Here is a 17,751-nt window from a genome sequence, read left to right on the forward strand (position 1 = left end):
GAGCACTTGAAAAAAACTCATGTTCTTGTCTCTATGTGGGATGTTTTAGCACTCCTGGGTCAAAAGGACATGTTACAGGAAGCATTACATTCACTCACCCTGTCTGATAGTGCTTTGGCATAGCAAACCCCAACAGTCCTGATAGTTGCAAATGATAATAATTCACAACAACCAGCCAAAATAGTCAAGCCACCACCCTTTTACGTGACAGTCATAATAGGCAAATACCTTGTCCATAATTGCATGATAGATTCAGGCGCCACTAGCTCAGTTATGCCAAAAAAGATCGTAGACTAGCTAGGCCTTGAATATGAACCAATTGAAAAGGGGGTAGTGCAGTTGGACAGAATAGCCATTGAGACAATTGGAGTTATAAGGAATATGGATCTGACCTTGCATGCTTGTCCTAGTTTTTTGGTTCCCATGGACATATACATCATTGACTTACCTCCCTATTTTTCCATATGTTTATCGCATGATTTTACAGCCAAAATAGGAGGTTATGTATCTGTTGATTGGTCTCATATGCTTTTTCGCACTAGGTACGGTACTAAGGTAACAATTCCATCTGAACCTATTGCTAAAGATTGCCTTGAACATAATGTTGTCGCTGTTGAAAGTAATACTGCAGTTGTTTTATTCGATCAAGAGGAAATTAATGTTGTTTATGAGTCTAAAATGCCCATAGATAATATTCTTGATGTATTGTTAGATGAATGGGTTGCTGAAGATGCTGAAATTTCAAAATCACAAGTTGAAGAACCAAGTTTGGGAAATTACATCATTCATGAATCTACTGATTTTTTGCCAAATATCATAAAAAATGCAGATGTAAATGCAGGACAGCAGGGTAATGAGGTATGGAAACTATTTTTTGATGGTTCACACTGCAAAATAGGTGCTGGAGGAGGGTGCATGTTGATTTCACCAGCCAATGAAAGGTGTTATACATCTTTCAAGTTTACTTTCAACTGTACCAACAATGTTGTTGAATATGAAGCGTTGGTAAATGGATTAAAATGGGCTATAAAAAGAGGTATCAGCTGTTTACGAGTTTATGGTGATTCTGAATTGATTGTTAATCAAGTTAGGGGCTTTCATGCCACTAAAAATGAATTGTTGAAAAGTTATAAACATGTTGTTTGGGATTTAATTGAAGGTTTTGAAGCTTTTAATTTGCAATCTGTTCCTAGAAATCAGAATAAACATGTTGATAGACTGGCTGCAATTGGTGTGCAATATGATATTCCTAGTGAAATCAGCAAGAATAAAGGAAACAATCATATAAAAGTGGTTGTTAGACCTATTGTACCTAACAATGCTAAAAGCTGGTAGGTATTTGATTCAGATCAGCATCTAGTAAATTTTAAAAGAGAAGAGGCAAAATTTGCTCAGTCAAACCAGCAGAAGCTGCAGGACCAATATGAGGACCAGGTTATTCAACTAAGAACCAATAAGCTGCCAAAAGGATTGGTTACCTTAGAGTCCATTTTCAATATTGATGATCAACTGAGAAAAGACAAATCCAGTTTGCAAATTAAAGAGGAACACTATGAAGAAATTGAAGTTGCTAAATGTAAAAAATTGAAGCTAGGAAAGGTATGCACCCCTGAAGAAAAACAATTTTTTGTCAATCTAACCAATGAATTTCAGGATGTCATTGCTTGGAGTTATGCATATTTAAAAGGGTTCAATCCTGACATATGCAGCATACCATTGATTTAGCCCTAGGGGCAAAACCAATCAGGCAAAAACAAAGGCTAATTAATCCCAAGTTGGAACCCCTTATGATTAAAGAGCTGAATAAGTTAATAGAAAGCAAGATTATTTTTCCAATCAAGCATACTTCTTGGGTTTCAAATTTGGTTCCAGTAAGAAAGAAAAATGGTGAAATCAGGTTATGTGTTGATTTTTGTGACTTGAACCGAGCTTCATTGAAGGATAGGCATCCTTTACCCTCAATGGAATAAATCTTGCAGGTTGTTTTAGGTTTCGAGAGATTCTCATTGCTGGATGGTTTTTCAGGATATAATCAAATCCTTGTCAAGGAAGAGGATAGGTATAAGATAGCATTTACCACCAAATGGGGAACGATGGAATATCATAAGATGCCATTTGGTTTGTCAAACGCTGGTGCAACATTTCAAAAAGCCATGGATAAAGCCTTTTTAAATCTGATGTACATTACTGTTTTCTCTAAAAATGCAGCAGATCACTTTCAGCATCTAAGGATAATATTTGAAAGATGTAGGGAATATGGTATTTCATTAAATCCCAAAAAGAGTATTTTTTCAGTTCATGAAGGTAAACTATTAGGATTTATTGTTTCCAAGGAAGGTGTCACCATTGAACCAAAAAGGGTAAGTGCTATCTTAGACTTACCGCTGCTAGCTCATAAGAAAGGACTGCAAAGTTTCTTAGGTAAGATCAATTTTGTGAGAAGATTCATTCCAAATATTGCTGATTTATTGATTCCATTAATAGCTATGCTTAGAAAAGGCATGGTTTTCAGCTGCACTAAAGAAGGTAAGTGAAGTTTCAAACAGATTAAGGAAGCATTGGCTTCAGCTCCCACATTGTTAAATCCCAATTTTTGAAAGGATTTTATTCTATATGCTTACAGGAATAATGATAGCATCGCTGCCATGTTAGTACAACAAAATGATGAAGGCTTTGAACAACCATTAACCTTTTTCAGCCAAGGATTGAAAGATTATGAATTGCATTACTCATTTGTAGAAAAGCACGTCCTTGCTGTCATAAGAAGTCTAAAAAAATTTAGACATATGCTTTCAAATAATAAAATACAGCTAATGGTTGCACACCCTTCAGTTAAAGATTTCTTGCTAAATAAAGGCCTGAATACCAAGAGGGCTGGCTAGATTACCAAAGCAATGGAATATGATATTGAAATCAAGGTCACCAAGCTAGTAAGAGGTAAAGGGCTATGTGAATAGCTTGCTAAAACAAGAAAGGATGAGTTAAACGAAGGTTCAAATGCTATCCTAGTTTAGAAGGATGAAGAACAACTTGCTGTTCTAAGTGATCAGAATGATTGGATAGATGATATGATCAATTTCTTAAAAATTGGATGCTATCCTAAAGGTTTAGATAGAGCTAAACAAAGGTATTATAGGCTGCAAGCCATTCCTTATTGCTTGATGAATGGTATTTTATTTAAGAGAGATCTGCAGGGTGTATTGCTGAGATGTATAAAACCAGATTAGATTGAGCACATTTTGCATCAATTTCATGAAGGACCAGCTAGAGGTCACTTCTCACCAAGAGCCACAACTCTTAAGGTGATGAAGGCAGGCTACTATTGGCCAAGCATATTCAAAGATGCACATCTTTGGGTAAGAAGATGCAAACAATGTGCAATTTTTGCAAGTAAAGAGAAGTTATCAGCAATGCCTTTAAAACCTATTCAGGTGGACCAACCATTAATGAAATGGGGTCTAGACTTCATTGGCGTCATTAACCCACCTTCAAGTGCAGGTCATAAATGGGTATTGACAGCCACAGATTATTTTACAAAATGGAATGAAGCAATGGCCTTTAAAGATGCAAATGAGATTGCTGTTTTAAATTTTTACGAGGATTTAATTTGCAGATTTGGTGTACCAAATTCAATTATTTTAGATAACGCACTTGCTTTTACAGGAAATAAGATTGCTGAATGGGCTATTAAGAATGGCATGTATCTGAATACTTCATCAAATTATTACCCACAAGGTAATGGGCAAGCTGAATCCACCAACAAGAATCTGATTCATATCATAAAGAGAGCATTAGAAGGGAATTAGCGTTCTTGGCATGAGAAGTTGAAATCAGCACTGTGGGCTGATTGGATAACTTCCAAAAGATCAACTGGTATGTCTCCTTACACGTTGGTTTATGGTAAAGAAGCTAGACTACCAGTTTTAGTTGAGTTTCTAGCATTAGATTTTATGCACCAGTTAGATATGATTGATGAAGAACCAATGATGGTAAGGCTGGCACAACTCAATGAACTAGAAGAGAAAAGAAAAGATGCTTTACAAACCATTGAGAATCATCAAGTTCAAATGAAGAGGACATTTGACAAAAAGGCATCTCCAAAAGATTTCCAGCTAGGAGACTTAGTACTAAAATGGGATGAATTGAAAAGCAAGCCTGGAAAACATTCAAAATTTGATGCCATGTGGGTTGGCCCGTACATCATAACTGAAACCATGCAAAATAATGCTTTACATTTGTCTACACTTGAAGGAGAAGAGTTGAAAATCCTGATTAATGGGATTCACCTCAATCAATGCTTTTGAGGTATTTTTTAGATTATAATAAGTGCTTTGGCACAGTAGAGTAGATGTGTGGTTTCATTTCAGATTTCAATAAGTGTTGTTCCAGCACGTTTAAATTCAAATTTTAGCATGTTAGTTGTTAGTAATAAAGCTGGAAACTACACCACATTATTATCAATCTACCATCATCACATGAGATACATATCATACAAAGCATGGAATGAATTCCAATGCTCTGAATCATACATACCTCATAAGTTCATGACAAGCTCATGATAACATGATGTAATTCCCAGCCGTTCAGCCATAAAGAAATCAGAAAAGCACTCAAGCACATTGCTGCAATATGATGTGTTATCCACCATCATACTAGATTGATATACCGCTGTGTATAACATAGAAATACTAAAAAAAGAGGAATGGTCACTCCAAGACAGCCGGCATACCGCCCTAGTACAATCATGAACGACACACCACATTGCTGTTATGACACAAGGTACACATTCAAGCTAATAGTTCAAGTTTTATGGTAGTTTTTTCAATAAATTTTTAGTCAAATCTGAGAGGTGTCATAACAGCCAGTAGCTATCAATCTTCACAATCACAATACAATTATTATCGCAGAAAAGGGATCATAAAAGAAACACATTTCCCCTTTTACTGTGATACAATTCTATCCTGGTTATCAAAATGAATAGCTACAAGATCCTATGGTAGCTAACAGATCCATTTGAAAAAGTTCATTTTTTAGTTTTCAGGTTCAGTTTTCAGTTTTCAATTTAGTAAGGCGTGTTTATTTCAGCAAGTGTGTTTCAGTTTTCAGCAAGTGAGTTTCAGTTTTTTAAGTTTTGAGAAGCTTCAATTTTCTAAGTGCTGAAGATGACTCTATACCCAATGGATTGACAAGACAACTGGTCTATTACTATTTAGCAGGCAAACAACCCTGAGAGGTCACCAAAATGTTACCAATTTAACATACCTTTTAAATTGTTATGTTTTACGCTAAACTGATTATGTTTTAACTGTTGATTAAATGTGTTTAGCTACTGAGAGTATATAGTGCAGAATGAAAAGAATGCAGCAAACAAAGTACAAGAAGCATAAGAAAGAGAATTGATCACTTTTTCAGGATACAAGTACCAAAAAAATAATACTTTTTACTCAAGTATTCTAAAAATATTTTTACAAAGTGTTCATATTTACACAGTACTCAAATATAATGCATTCAAATATTACTAGTGCTCTCAGCCCCTAACATAAATATCTGAATTAAACACATTGTACAAATAGAAAAGTACTGAAAAAGATAGAAAGGAAAGGCATCCATTGCCTGAATGGAAGGTTGTTGCATTGAACGCTGGAGGGTTGATCTTGCATCTCCATCCGAGAGTAAAACTTGCAAAAAAATAAGTAAAGAAATGGATCAGTTCATATGAATTGAGCAATGAAAGACTTTCCTATCATCTATACTCTGCTATTTATACAAAATAGTCATCCAGATAACTATGCTAAAAGGCAAGGCAACAAGAAAATTTGAAGAAAATAAATCATGTTTTTATTAATGAGTTTGTTCCATGTGCAGAAATAGGTATGAAGATTAGAGGCTATAGAAGGATCATGTGTAAGTTACATGCATGAAGCCTTTTGGCTGAGATTGTTCGGGCAAAGACAGAAGATATTGGGGAGGCTATCGAGGGGGCATACATAAATTACAAGTATGGGACCTTCTGGTTGAACCAATGAAGCTGATTAAAGACTTTGAGGAGATCATTGAAGGAACATGCATACATTACAGGCGTGGAACCTTTTGGTTGAATCATGTAGCAGCAAAAGACGAGAGGAGGCCGTCGAGGGGGCATACATAAATTTAGGTATGGGACCTTCCGATCAAATCATGGAGGATGTGTATAGTTTCAAAGTCTAAAGTTAAAGGGGTTTGATTATTTTTGCAAGTACATTTCAGCATGTATCAATAAAGTACAGGTACAATCAGTCATAAGGTCGATCAAAATTACCTATCAGTGCCAAATCAATAGGAAAGGAAAGGAAATCTACTACAAAGAAATGTAATGCGCATAAAAAAGGGCATTAATAGCACATGTCATCATTTGATTCCAGTATTTCAATATAGGATTCAGGTTATGTTCAGGACAATTACCTAGATTTATCATATTATGAACAAACAAGACCAGAATAAGCATCATCCTACTGGTACAGGAACAAAGGTTTTATAGAATACATAACTGGTTCAGGATCTCTTGGGAATGAGATGTGAATAGAAAATGTTTATTTTAAGAAGTTTTGAACAATATTTTTTAAATGAAAGCATCGATATTGATAAGAAATCACGATATTTGCAATAAAGATTCTAATGGAAAAGATCAGATGCTACTGCCCTATCTTTAAATGATGACAGTAAGTAAAAAGGAAATATGTGCTTTTAAACCATGACAAGAAAAAATGAATTTTAGATAACTGTTCCTTCACGTACAATGGAAAAGGCAAGCTAAAATTTTAAAGGAGTTTACAGCAACAAAGCCATGAATAAATGGAAATATCAAAATCAAACATCATAATGAAAGATACATGTATGAAGGAGAAGTCAAAGACTAGATAATAGCAGCGAAGATTCATGCTGAAACAATATCTTAAGTGAAAGTATCAATATTGAGGTTCAAAAGGACAATGCAATAGAGAAGCTCATATCATGTCTAAAGCTTTTTCTGGTGGAGGAAAGATGGAATAGGCCTTCTATAGACAAGTATCAGTGGGGTTCAAGTTCTGGACTATGGTAATATCTATCATTATCAGCTCTGTTTAGGCACTATAATAGTACATAAATCTTCCATAAATGTACAAAAATGAGGAGCTGGGGGCTAAGTATTCAACAAATGAAGGTAAAGAATCACAGCCTGTATCATAATCCAACAGCTAGAATGGAATTAAAATTCCAACATCAGATTTAAAAGAAGGTAAAAATAATTCATGAGAGCAACAAAGTTTGAAGTGGATTCTAATATCCAAAATTTTACATTACCCTTTGCTGACAGCAATGATTATTTAAAAAATATTGTTGGTTATTCATGTTTTACAAAAGGAAATTCCGCTACTAAATGAACAATGTTCAGAATAGTAAGTACATAGTATCCATTATAAAAGTCAGGAGGGAAAAAATGAAGATGAACTTACAGTGGTATAATTTTTAAGGTGCCATTAAAAGTAGTAGCAATCTCATAACATACAGCTCGTTATAGGAGAAATGATGGCAACATTTTGACTTAAATGGAACCCTTGGTTACAAAGATTCAGCCATTGGTAAAAGTTGGCTCAAGCAAGGTCAAGGACCCAAGAAAATCATTGGTAAAAGCCAACTCATGCATGAATAAAGCCCATGAAGTGAATGCTCAGCAAAAAGAAAATTGGTGTCATAATAGAACGCCCAGAATTTCCAACAAATATGGCGCCCAGAACCAAGCGAATCTGCTATCAAAGCAAAAAGTATGGAGTCAAATTTACCCTCAATGGAACAAACCTGCCCAATCCGCAGTCAAAGACCAGAGATCTGAATATAGAAGCAAGACAAGGAAAAAATGCAAGCTACCAGCAAAAATGGCACCCAGAAATCTGCAAAATATCCATGCCTGCGGCTAGGGTTTAAAAACCCCTTTCCTCCTCCATACGTGAGATCAAAATGAAGACAAAAAAAAGTAATTACCCTCTTTTGGTCTTTGGACGTATTTTATATTTCCCCTTTGCTATTTTTAATAAGATTTCAGGTCCATTACTTCATAATGGAGTTGAGTTTTATAAACTCTATTTTTATTAATTGAATATGTATATAATGAAAGATATTTTATATAAATCATTGTATACATATTCAACTAATAAAAAAATTATTATCCATTATTTCTTTAATATTAATAGTAATACGTTTTAAAATTAATAAAGAACACGTTGATAATTAAAACATATTAGTATTAATATTAAAGAAAATAATAAAAGAATAGTTTCCATTATTATATTAATTTAATATTAAACGTGTTCATTTTAAAAAATGATAAAATATAAGAATAAACACGATAATATTAAATTAATATAAATGAGTTTCAATTGTAAAATTAATATGTCAAGTGGTCATAATTATAAGGCCATTGATTTTATTAATTAATCAAATGGAAATCAAGAGAGATTTAGCTTTTAAATGCGTAAATGCAAGGAGAGAAAATGGGAACGCTATTTTTGGAACAGGGGGACATTCAGTTAACAAGGGGTACTCATTGAGGCTAAGTTCAGTTCCAGTTCCACATGCATGTTTGTGAGTCATTTGATGATATTTTTTAGCATCCTATGAGGCAGTTATGATTAGTTATGCATACAGTTCAGACTAAGGGCTTATTTTATGCATATATTGCATAATTTGGAGCATTTTCACATGCTATTTTTGAGGGTTATGCAGTATATCCGAGTTTGAACCTTTTTGTGCATGATTTTCCAGAGCTAGAGGCAGCTTTGAGTTATCCAACAGTTGGGCAGATGGTTAAGTGCAGTTTTCAGTGGCTCTTTCATTATTTTCATCATTTTTGGGTGATTTTTCCTAGACATGACTTGGGAATCCGAGTCATGGTTATTCTTCTATATATTGTATTTCATCCTCATTACAATGGACCTTCCTTTCGGATTCAAATTTTTTGCAGATTGCAGATTTTGAGTTGATTGTAAGGGCACTTGTGACAGAGATTTTTTCAGCATTGATTATAGAGATACAATTGTTCCTTATCATAGATTCTTATGCAATTTTGTGAATTTCTTGCTTTAATGTTGTGTTCGCCTTCATTATAGTTACATTCCTAGTTGCAGATTTGAATCGTGACACATGTGATTGTAGGTCTATGTTTGTGATTATTGTTTCCTTGCAAAAAATTGGTGAAACTTAGGTATCCCTTTCAAAGCAGGAGATCTCAATCCTTATATAGAAACACTTTTTTGATTACATGATTTTCTGATATTGTGAATCAATTGTCTTTTTTGTAGTTTGTGCTGAAGTAATCAAAATTAGATTCATAACCATTGGTGTATCACCTCACTTAGATTAGTTTTAATCGTTCATTCTTTCATTTCTTACCCTTATCTCAAGTACAATTTAGGATTAGGTGATCACAACTTAGGAATCGGCCTAGCTTTTGGAGATTCTTCTCTCATTTTAGGACAACCCACCACTTGAGAGAGTTTTTGTTGTTTTACAGGATAGCTTGATTCTACATCTCGCTAAAGGTGCAAATCCTGATTGACAACATGTTCATAAGTGAATTATTTTCTCTAAAAGCTCAAACTTATGCACAAAGAAGCACCATGGTCTTGAAGATATATATACAGGTTACAAGACTGATATATCGAAAGGAGAATAGTTAGGGCAAGAGATTATCATCAATATTGATTGTGGAGTTGCAAATAGGTAAGTGATAAATATAAAAAAATAATACAAGGCACCATTTTCCATGTTCTAATATGATGAACTACCTTGGAGATGGTTCTAAACCCTGATTTCTTAATGTTAGATTTGTTCCAATGGTACCATTATCTGGAGGAGGTCCCACACCCCACTTTCCTACTAATTTTGAAGGCTCAATGACATAAACTCCTCTGTTAATCATTCCAAGAGTGAACTAATTTGAATCAGATGGATGTGATGCAATTACTAGACGATAGACACTACATGAATAATCAAAGGATACATTTTGAGTTAAATCATAAAATATGAGAAGGTTGTCGCATGAATATACCACACTTGAAATGGGAGCAGATAGAGAATCATGAGGTGTCCACTATAGTACAAACAAATGTGATATCAATTTACACTCATATAGAGAAGGTAGCTTATATCATTATCACTTACTAAATTTGAATTCTAAATTTCTAACAAAGACTTACATAATGCAAATGGTCAAACTTAGAAGCATCATAAATAGCAAGCTAGCTCTTGTGAACAACCAACAAGTAAACTTGATCATTATGGAACTGTACTCTTGTATCCCCAACTGGTGGTGATGATCTTCCTGTCTGTACTTGTAAAATTTTTGACTTTTTCTTCTCCCATCTATCAATGCTCCAAAAATAAAGCTGCCAGAACATTGGCCAAACATTTAGTAATTTGAGTCTATAAACATTTGAATATACAAAATGAGATGGCAATGGATATACAAAATCAAGACAAACCTAGGCATTGGCCCCAAAAGATACCAATACATTCAAAGTGTATGAAAATGCCAAGCCTATAATTTTATTTTGGTGGCCTTTAAGCTTCATTTTTACCTGGTTAGTTTAAACAAGTTTTGAAAAGACACAAGTTAGAATGTCATCATATTGAACAATGTCATCATATTGAACAACCCAAAATACTCTTCCTATAAAATAAACAACAAAACAAAATGAATAGAATGAGGACAGTTCACTTTGACCATGTATAACATTTTTGCATTGACTTTGCAACTCATATTTTAGAATCTATGATGTAGATAGTGAATTAGTGAAAAAGAGAACCGCCATGATGTATCATTTAGTATAGTGAGCTTGAAAAGAAACAAAAAGTCATGCTAGATCATCTCTATGATTTCAGAGATACCTAAAATCAAGTCTACAAGCTTTCCAATTTAAGATACAAATTAAGACTTTTTCATATGAGTGTGGTCAGGTTGATAATGGGTCAGACAAGATAATGAGCTAGAAAAGAGAAAAGTTATGATGATAGATAAAGCTATGATTTCTAATTCTAAGTTTACAAAAATACACAATCAACTCAAAAAATGAAAATTTAGAGCGAATAAAGATTTTTTTTATAAGTAGTTTACTTAGTGTACACTATTTTTCTTAGAATTTAATTAATTTCAAAGATTTTGATATGACTTCATAAATCTCTTTTGCATTAATATTTATGAGTTATTAACAAGACATTATGGCAATAACACATATCCATTACCTATCATGATCAAGATAGGAAGTTAGAGAACACAAAAGTTGTGATGGTAGATCATAGAACATGATCTAAAATATTGATATGAAAAAATGATAAAAATAACTGAATCTGAAAACAAATTAGGTAGTCTTACTTTCTTGGTCTATAATAAAGATTTTCAAAGAGTTCAAACACCCATCAATATAATGAATTAAAAATAAAATAAAAATCCTAACGATGGATTGTAAGAACATGGATCATACTCTATAATGCATTATTGAAACAATGATCTAGAAAAGACAAGGTGATAATGGATCATATAAAACATTGACATGCAAGGGAGGAGTGTGATATCGTGTATATCTCTTGAAGAAGTGACTACGACTGTCTCCCCTCATCCAAAAGTCATGCCAAATAAAATAAGCATACATATATGTACATAAGCATAATCTTTTAGTTGGGTTGGTTTAACACCAAATAATATTTATTCATAAGCAATGTGTTCAAGTGTGATATTGAATTAGAACTCTAAACAACATATAAAACATGATCCAAGGTATTGAAAACATGATATTGAATAAATATGAATCAAGGTACACTTGTAATGATGCATTTAAACAACATACTATGATCAACGTACGATGCAAAATAAGTTCTAAGCATCATAAGAAATCCCAACTAGTACATTAAGGAAAGAGATACCTCTAACTATTAATAATTTAGTTGATGCATTAATTAAATCAAGACCTTATAGAACCTTTTAGGAACTTTTCAAGCAGATAGATTTCATATAGATTGAAATTCTTAAAGCTAAACATATAATTAAATACACCCTTACAATTCCTTCATTGATTCAATCTCATGTGTTATTTGTTAAGATAAATCTTATATTCCAAAATATCCCAAATTACTTATACTAATATAGGGGTATTATAGGTCATGCTACATTTCCTCACATTCTAGTTGACATTGGCATCTCCAATCCTCTCCTTTGGGAGCAAGTTCTCATGGTAGGAGATAGGTCATGGGCTCATGATGAAGGGCCAAAACCACCCTTACCAACTCACAATCAAGATCACAACAAGATGTAGATAGAGAGATGACAAAAATGCTTCATAAAGCATCCATTAATACTTGAAATTCATTACAATATTCTCCAAATGGAAAAACTCCAAACTCTTATAATATAGGAGAGATTCCTCACTAAGGGCTTCCAACTAGAAGAGCTTACAACAAAAAAGCTTGTTCGCTACACCTTGAGAGCTTCCTTAAGAGAGATTAAATTTGAAGAGCTTCTATTTCTCCAACTTGATTACAAATGATAATAAGCCTTGCTTAAATAGGCACTTCTAACCCAAGACATTACAAACATGACCAATGTGGGATAAAAGGTAAAGACAACTACCTTTAAATAAATATTAAATTCCCACCCAAATACAACTAAGCACCCAACAAATATTAAATACATGATTTAAGGATCTTTCCTCAAACTTCTAAGATGCCACCTACACACCTCGATTAATGGAATGACAACTATTTTTTATTATTTTCTATTTATGCCACCCATGCACCTTGAAAATAGAAATTCCTCTTTTCTCCTTTTTTCCTATTTTTCTATTTTTTATTATTTTCCTTCCATTTTCGTCACTTTCTCTCTCCTCCACAATTTTTTTTTTTTTCCTTTTTTTTTTCTCTTTCTTTTTTTTTCTAATAATTTAATTTTCCCATGCAAGATGCTCCTGCATCAGACTCCCTTGGTAGATAGAAAAGTGTGTCCCACACTTTGATGTCAAAAGAGAGATATAGAACCATCTTCATCTTCACCACAAGCTTCCACCTCAACAAGGACAAGAAAACCAACATACAAATCTTCCACATTTTTTTTTGCTGATGCATGATGCTCCTGCATCCGACTCCCATGGTAGGAAAAATTTTGTGAGTATGGATTCAAAAAATGAAGTCGCCACTGTTGACATTTTTTTCTCTTCCTCCAACACATAGCTGGAACAAGTATCGGATGCCAATATATTTCCTTCTTTCTTCTTTTCCAACACCTAGTCAGAACAAGTGTATGTTGCTGAAATCGCTCTTCTGCAATGAACTCTATCCATGTATAACTCTCATCCTCATCCAATCTTGTTCAATTAATCACACCTATAATAAACCCAGCAACTCCATACCAATCTTCCTTTGTATACCACACATGACTAACAAGATCCTCATGCAAACCATCATCAATATATTTTAAACTCATATCAAACACATCCCATGATTCATAAGAATTTACTTGTTTGACATCTTCATCTTTGCTTGCCTCTCTCATGTTGTCAACAATGCATGTAACTTCTTCACTTGCTTGATCTCCAACGAAGGCACTATATGTTTCCTCCATTTCTGCAATCTTCACATCATCTTGATCTACTTCAGGTTCATAAATCTTGTCATCTTCATGCTCTTCCTCTTCTCTTTCATCTTCTTCAACTTTAGGTTCACAAATAATTTCCTCTACATCCTCTTGCTCTTCCACTGGATCATCTTTCTTTTCCACATCCAAGGAATTATCAACATCTCTTTTCTGGTGACATGCTCTTCGTTTCCACAACTCAGCTTCTAATTCATTCACTTGCTTTTGCAAATCAACTAGCAATTATTGTTGATTTCTTGCTCTAAATTTCTCAAGTCGAGGAATCCTCAGAATCCATCCAATCACAAAAGTCATCTTCTTCTTTATCTTCTCCATAATCAAGTCTTCAGAAGAAAAATCTTTTCCAAATCAAGAACCTCGTGCAAACTGCCTCACAGTCAGCGCTATGTCTACACAATCAAGAACTTCTTCACAAACTTCACCCAACTTAAGGTCCTGGTGCAAACTACCTCACGTTCGGTGATTTGTCTGCATGCTCAAGAACTCCTACTCTAATAAACTTCACCCAACCAAGGTCCTGGTACAAACTGCCTCACACTTCGGCGATCTGCTTGTACACTCAGGAACAACCTACTCTGATACCATTGATGAAGGGCCACCACCACCCTTACCAACTCACAATCAAGATCACAACAAGATGGAGATAGAGAGATGACAAAAATGCTTCATAAAGCATCCATTAATACTTGAAATTCATTACAATATTCTCCAAATGGAAAAACTCCAAACTCTTATAATATAAGAGAGATTCCTCACTAAGTGCTTCCAACTAGAAGAGCTTACAAAAAAAAAGCTTGTTCACTACACCTTGAGAGCTTCCTTAAGAGGGATTACATTCAAAGAGCTTCTATTTCTCCAACTTGATTACAAATGATAATAAGCCTTGCTTAAATAGGCACTTCTAACCCAAGACATTACAAACACAACCAATGTAGGATAAAAGGTAAATACAACTACCTTTAAATAAATATTAAATTCCCACCCAAATATAACTAAGCACCCAACAAATATTAAATACATGATTTAAGGATCTTTCCTCAAACTTCTAAGATGCCACCTACACACCTCGATTAATGGAATGACAACTATTTTTATTATTTTCTATTTATGCCACCCATGCACCTTGAAAATAGAAATTCCTCTTTTCTCCTTTTTTCCTATTTTTCTATTTTTTATTATTTTCCTTCCATTTTCGTCACTTTCTCTCTCCTCCACAATTTTTTTTTTTCTTCATCAGCTCAACTGCTAGATTATGAGGACCTCCCCTTTTGGAGTCATCAATGCTTCTCCATAGGATATTTGGTTATAGATTATCTTTTTGCATGTCAAAGAGGCATTTTCACTTTTTGGAGGGACACAAATGATAATTATTTGATTATTTGTGCATCTAACTCTTCCTCTAATGACTCTCCATAGGGTAATGATGACTCCTCCCAATGTTATGGTTCTATTGAACTAGCCTTTTGTGGCCTAATAGATTTGACCCCACCTCTTCTTTTTGATGTGGTCCACTCTAACCATGTGCAACCTTCTTTAAATGTTGTTGTTCTTGATTTACATCAAGGCTTGACTATCAAGATAAAACATTGTCAATATCTAGAAATTATTGTTGTTGATTCTCTCTCGAAATGGGCTCTTCCACATTCCTCTTGTAGTTGGGACCCTACTGAACTTAAGGCTTGAAATTTTCCAAATGTGGAAAAACTCAGTATGTAGACTCTCACTCACCTCCCCAAATGGTGGGTGAGTTGTCTACCTATTATTGATGTGGACTAGAAGTTGTGTACTAGTTTGTTTCTAATGATCTTTCTCAACTTTGTTGTACATGTTGGAATATTTAAGAAATGAAAGATGTTGAGGTAGGGGGTAAATTTGTATCCAATCAAAATGTGGAGAGACAATCATATAGGTGGGGTTGTTCATGCATTCCCCAGTAGTAGCCCACTTAGCACAATCATCATTTTCATCAAAGCATTCATCAGAAGTGCCCATTTTAATGAAGTCATATGCCTTCACATGTATGCATTTGTAGCAGACCACTTCTCTCCTTCTATAATAGGATAACTTCCATGCAGACTATTTTCATTAGCTATCCCATTTGGCAAAAGACTGAAGAACATAATAGCATCACCTTTTCTTGGCTTCACTGTATTAAAAAAGCAACATGAATTTCATTTTTCACTTGTACTACAATCATCTCATAGATCACTTTAGTTTTGACTATGAATTAGAAAATAAATTATATTGATAAAAATAAAGAATATAAGATTCACTTCATCTTTCACACTTAAGATTATTAAATGTAAACATGAATGCTTAGTCAATGTTAATTTGGAGAAAAAAATAATCCAAAGTATATCTGACCAAGAACTATCTTTCAATTGGTCATCACTTTCTTGACTACCCAACAAAGATAATTGAATAATATTTGTGAGAGCTCACTTTCATTTTATGATATGGATTAACCACATAAAGTGGGTGTTTGATGCAAATAAACTAACCTCTAAATAGGGAAAAATAGTCTCACCCCCTTTGATCACATCTGATAAATACATGAGCATTGTGGCAGTTCTATGACCACACACCTCTGTGTTAAACTTATCATGGAAAAAATCAACATGAGGTTCATATTTCTGGCCATTTTCATAACGTAAAATCTGTATTGCCTCACCATTCTCTAAAAACACCCATAAAAGAAATATTAATGAAAGAAACTTACAAACAAGATCTTTTATAATATTTGAAAAATTAGGGCTTACATTTTAATGAGGTCATTTCATGATTGAAATCTTGGTTAAATAAAGTGGGAAGGGCCTGGCTTGAACTAGTAAAATTACATTCAATGAAACTAGTTAATGCATTTCTTTTTTCATAAGAAGTTGTACAAGAATTTACAATGTTATAAAAATGGAACAACATTTTGTAATCATCATCAGAATGATACAAGTTTTTTAAAAGAATCTTTACCAATACATCATGAATTAGACCTAGGTTACTACCATTTTTCAACATGTTATTACCTTTTGGAAGAAAGGTCTAGGCTGCTATTCTATCTTCAATCCTTGCAACAATATCATCCTAATAAAAATGTACAAGCAATGCCAATAAACCACATTTGTAGAGGAGTAAACATAAGCCAGGAAAGATCTACTTATTACATGATCTTAATCAATATAATCTATAATATGGATGTTTGGTAAAGCCCAAGTGCCTGCTTAAAATTTCATCCAACTAATTTATAATGAATAGTCTCATATTTTTCTACATTTTAAAATTAGGCTTTGATTGATGGATGAGCCCAACATACCTGAGATTTATTTAAGAACATTCCTAAGCTTTTTCAAATTTCACTCATAATACTCTTCCCTAATTCATTAGCTGTCACCATTGATTTCTCTAACTTGTCTCTTGCCTAAAGTTAACATTCCTAACTATAAGGAAATATTTAATAGTGCAAAGATTAGCCCTTAGCCCCCTTACTAGACTACTTAACTAATGAAAATTATGAAATTAACCAAAAACAAACCAATGTCACAATAAACAAAAACAAACACAAAAATAATTAACCAACTCACATATTCTGATTCATAATAAACAAGAGGTTGCTTCTAAGTCTTTGGAATTTGGCGGGGTCTCTTGTAAGCTAGGGATTGATTCTTTGTTAATGGAGCAGTGCTTAATACTAGATTTTGTTAGTATATTTATTTTATTTAATCACACTTACAATTTTAATTCTAATTGGTCCTCCATACATGTATGACACTTGTTCATTCAAGTCATCACCATTTAGGAGTTTTTTAAAGTAGATTTTTTTCATTTCATTTTGATAACTCATCTCAGGTTCATGGGAGTGGACTCATGACCACTCATTGAGTATTGGGTTTGAATTTTGATTAGATCCAATTACTCTTGTCATATGCACTCTCCTCCTTTAATTCTTTAATCTATGGATGTCTTTTGGGCTCATTTCATTATTGTGCTTCTTATTATCTCTTTACATCTTGTAGGTTTTTATAGATTTTGTGTTCTTTATGATCATGGTTCGGGTATTATTTTGTTTCCATACTTTCTAAAAGATGGGATCTTTACTTTAT

The 17,751-nt window shown here is 33.7% G+C and overlaps 1 protein-coding gene and 1 pseudogene across 1 annotated transcript; one reads left to right on the top strand and one right to left on the bottom strand.

The window, feature by feature from the left end:
* Positions 1 to 423: 423 nt before the first annotated feature.
* Positions 424 to 3,806, top strand: LOC149538943 (uncharacterized). Its single transcript, XM_089802502.1, has 5 exons — positions 424 to 1,231; positions 1,349 to 1,599; positions 1,980 to 2,360; positions 2,485 to 2,526; positions 3,432 to 3,806. The coding sequence occupies exons 1-5, from the start codon at positions 424 to 426 to the stop codon at positions 3,804 to 3,806; spliced, it is 1,857 nt and encodes a 618-aa protein (XP_089658628.1).
* A 3,902-nt stretch (positions 3,807 to 7,708) lies between these two features.
* On the bottom strand, positions 7,709 to 16,985 carry LOC149538944 (putative prolyl 4-hydroxylase 7; annotated as a pseudogene).
* Between the last annotated feature and the right edge of the window lie 766 nt (positions 16,986 to 17,751).

Source organism: Cupressus sempervirens, chromosome 9 (genome assembly GCF_028749045.1).
Source record: "Cupressus sempervirens isolate cs-2001-9-10 chromosome 9, ASM2874904v1, whole genome shotgun sequence".
NCBI classification, from domain to species: Eukaryota; Viridiplantae; Streptophyta; class Pinopsida; order Cupressales; family Cupressaceae; genus Cupressus; species Cupressus sempervirens.